General features: G+C 38.5%; 1 protein-coding gene across 1 annotated transcript in view; it reads right to left on the minus strand.

Moving 5' to 3' along the window:
* LOC106870901 (L-proline trans-4-hydroxylase) overlaps window positions 1–2122 on the minus strand; it is a 46019-nt gene that overhangs the window by 3238 nt on the left and 40659 nt on the right. Inside the window, exon 8 of the mRNA XM_052974116.1 lies at window positions 618–775. Within this exon, the coding sequence (XP_052830076.1) occupies window positions 618–775 (158 nt within the window). The remainder of the gene's footprint in view (window positions 1–617; window positions 776–2122) is intronic.

Raw genomic sequence — 2122 nt, forward strand, 5'->3', positions numbered from 1 at the left:
TTTCCATGCTGGCATGGACTGGATGGTATTTACAAGAGCTGGCAGGTCACAAGACCACACCAAGCCCTCTTGTCTACTTTGGCCCGTCTTCAGCTGGATGCTCTTATCAACACCAACCACTCTACAAGAGGGTATTTGGTGCTTTTAACATGGCATCAACAATAACAACAATTACAAAAGGTTATAAAAAGCCGTAAGAATTGGGGAATAAATATTGTGAAACTTCAAACAGGATATTTTTTTGCCTTTTACCTTTTTCTTTCTTTTTTCTCGTTCAGGTCATTAGAGTGCAGCCATTTTGGAACACTGATTTGAAGAATTTTAGTCAAACGAATTAATCCCAGTACATTTTTTTTTTTTAATTGTACTTATTCTATCAGTTTTTTTGTTGAACCACTAAGTCACAGGGATGTAAACGCACCAACACTGGTTGTCAAGCAGTGGTGGCGGATGAACACACACACACACTCCATTTTACATTCTCAGTGACAAAGAAAGAAAAAAGTAAAACATTTCCCTGAAATCTTTTCATGGAGGTGGGTACCAAAATCTGTGTAAATCTGAGAACTACAGATGCAGGGTAAATATCAAAAACTGGGTTTAAATATTTCTGTTACCTTCTCCAAATATGAATATTGTGGGTGGTGGTGTACATAGACTGGGTCGTTATCTCGAAGATTGTAAGCATAAAGAAGAGTCCAACGGCGCTTGTCACTTTTGTTCTGGTCTGCCATATGGATCAGGTTAGAATGGAAGAAAAGTGTGTCACCTGAAAGAATCATTTAAAGACAATGTAAAGAGTGTGGCAATTGCCATTCTTGATAAAAGTTTCAACAGTAAACACACAATGTGTACCAGTAAAAGGAGCACTCCATCAGTTATGACGACAAGGGTCCCAGCTGATACGATCGACAGAACAGCTTGCTCGTGAAATTAATGAGCAAGTGACAGCAATCCACAGACACGTGTACTCCTAACGTAGTTCTCAGGGAGATTCAGCTTGACACAGAGTGGAACAGGGCTGGCCCTTTGAAATACAGGTACTACTCATTTTTACCAGCTGAGTGGACTGGAGCAATGTGAAATAAAGTGTCTTGCTCAAGGACACAACGTATCGCCGGGAATTGAACTCACGACCTTACAATCGTGAGCCGAATGCCCTAACCACTAAGCCACGTGCCCTCACATTTGTACCAGTGCAAATTATGAGAGTAACTAAAAAAAAGAAGAAAGAAGAAATGGTAAGACATTATCTACATGGAGACATCTTTACCACTTGCCTAACTTTACTAGCACCACATCAATCATCATCATCATTACGTTAAATAACCAATGATGATGGTAATCTCTACGGCCAACTTAACATGGATGCCTTGTTCAAACACTGAATACTGCACTCTAAGCTTTGAGCGATTCTCACACTGCATGCCAGTCAATCTCACTGCAACAGTATACAGAATATCATTGGTCGTGCAATGACTGATGCCCCCAACTGATGATTTCCAACAGAATAAAATCACATGATATGGGAGTTCCAGTATTTATGACACAGAATCCCTGTCTGCTATGATCTATGTGTGTGCTTCTATGCACTAAGTACCCACATGGGAAGATCTCTCAAGGTTAAGAAAGCAGTATTCAGTGCTCTAACAAAACATCCATGTTAAGTTGGATATAGAGATTGCCACTTGAAACTAATACTAATACTGCATCTATTGCTAATAATTAATATATACATACATATATACATATATATATATATCTATAAAATATGTATATATGTGTTAACGGCTAAGCGTTCAGGCGAGTATACTTGGCATTGATGTGGCAACATTTGAAATATTGTCTAGGCAAATGCAGCTGATGAAGACAGATCAAATTTACGACGGCAAACATATTTGAAGAGTCTGAAACCAGTCCTGCATTATCCGATTCTGGGTTGTCCATTTATCGAATGTTCTTCCTAGAGGTAAGACAAATTTTTCATGTTTGTTGCACACACACATTTTTTGCCAGTATATACGCAGTTAAGCTATACAATAGCGTCGTAATTGTAGCGATTGCTATTTTCCAGTAAATATTGGTGCCTTGTTGTACCACTCTTCTGAATTTTTATATATAT

The sequence above is a fragment of the Octopus bimaculoides genome, chromosome 1 (assembly GCF_001194135.2).
Source record: "Octopus bimaculoides isolate UCB-OBI-ISO-001 chromosome 1, ASM119413v2, whole genome shotgun sequence".
Lineage (NCBI taxonomy): Eukaryota > Metazoa > Mollusca > Cephalopoda > Octopoda > Octopodidae > Octopus > Octopus bimaculoides.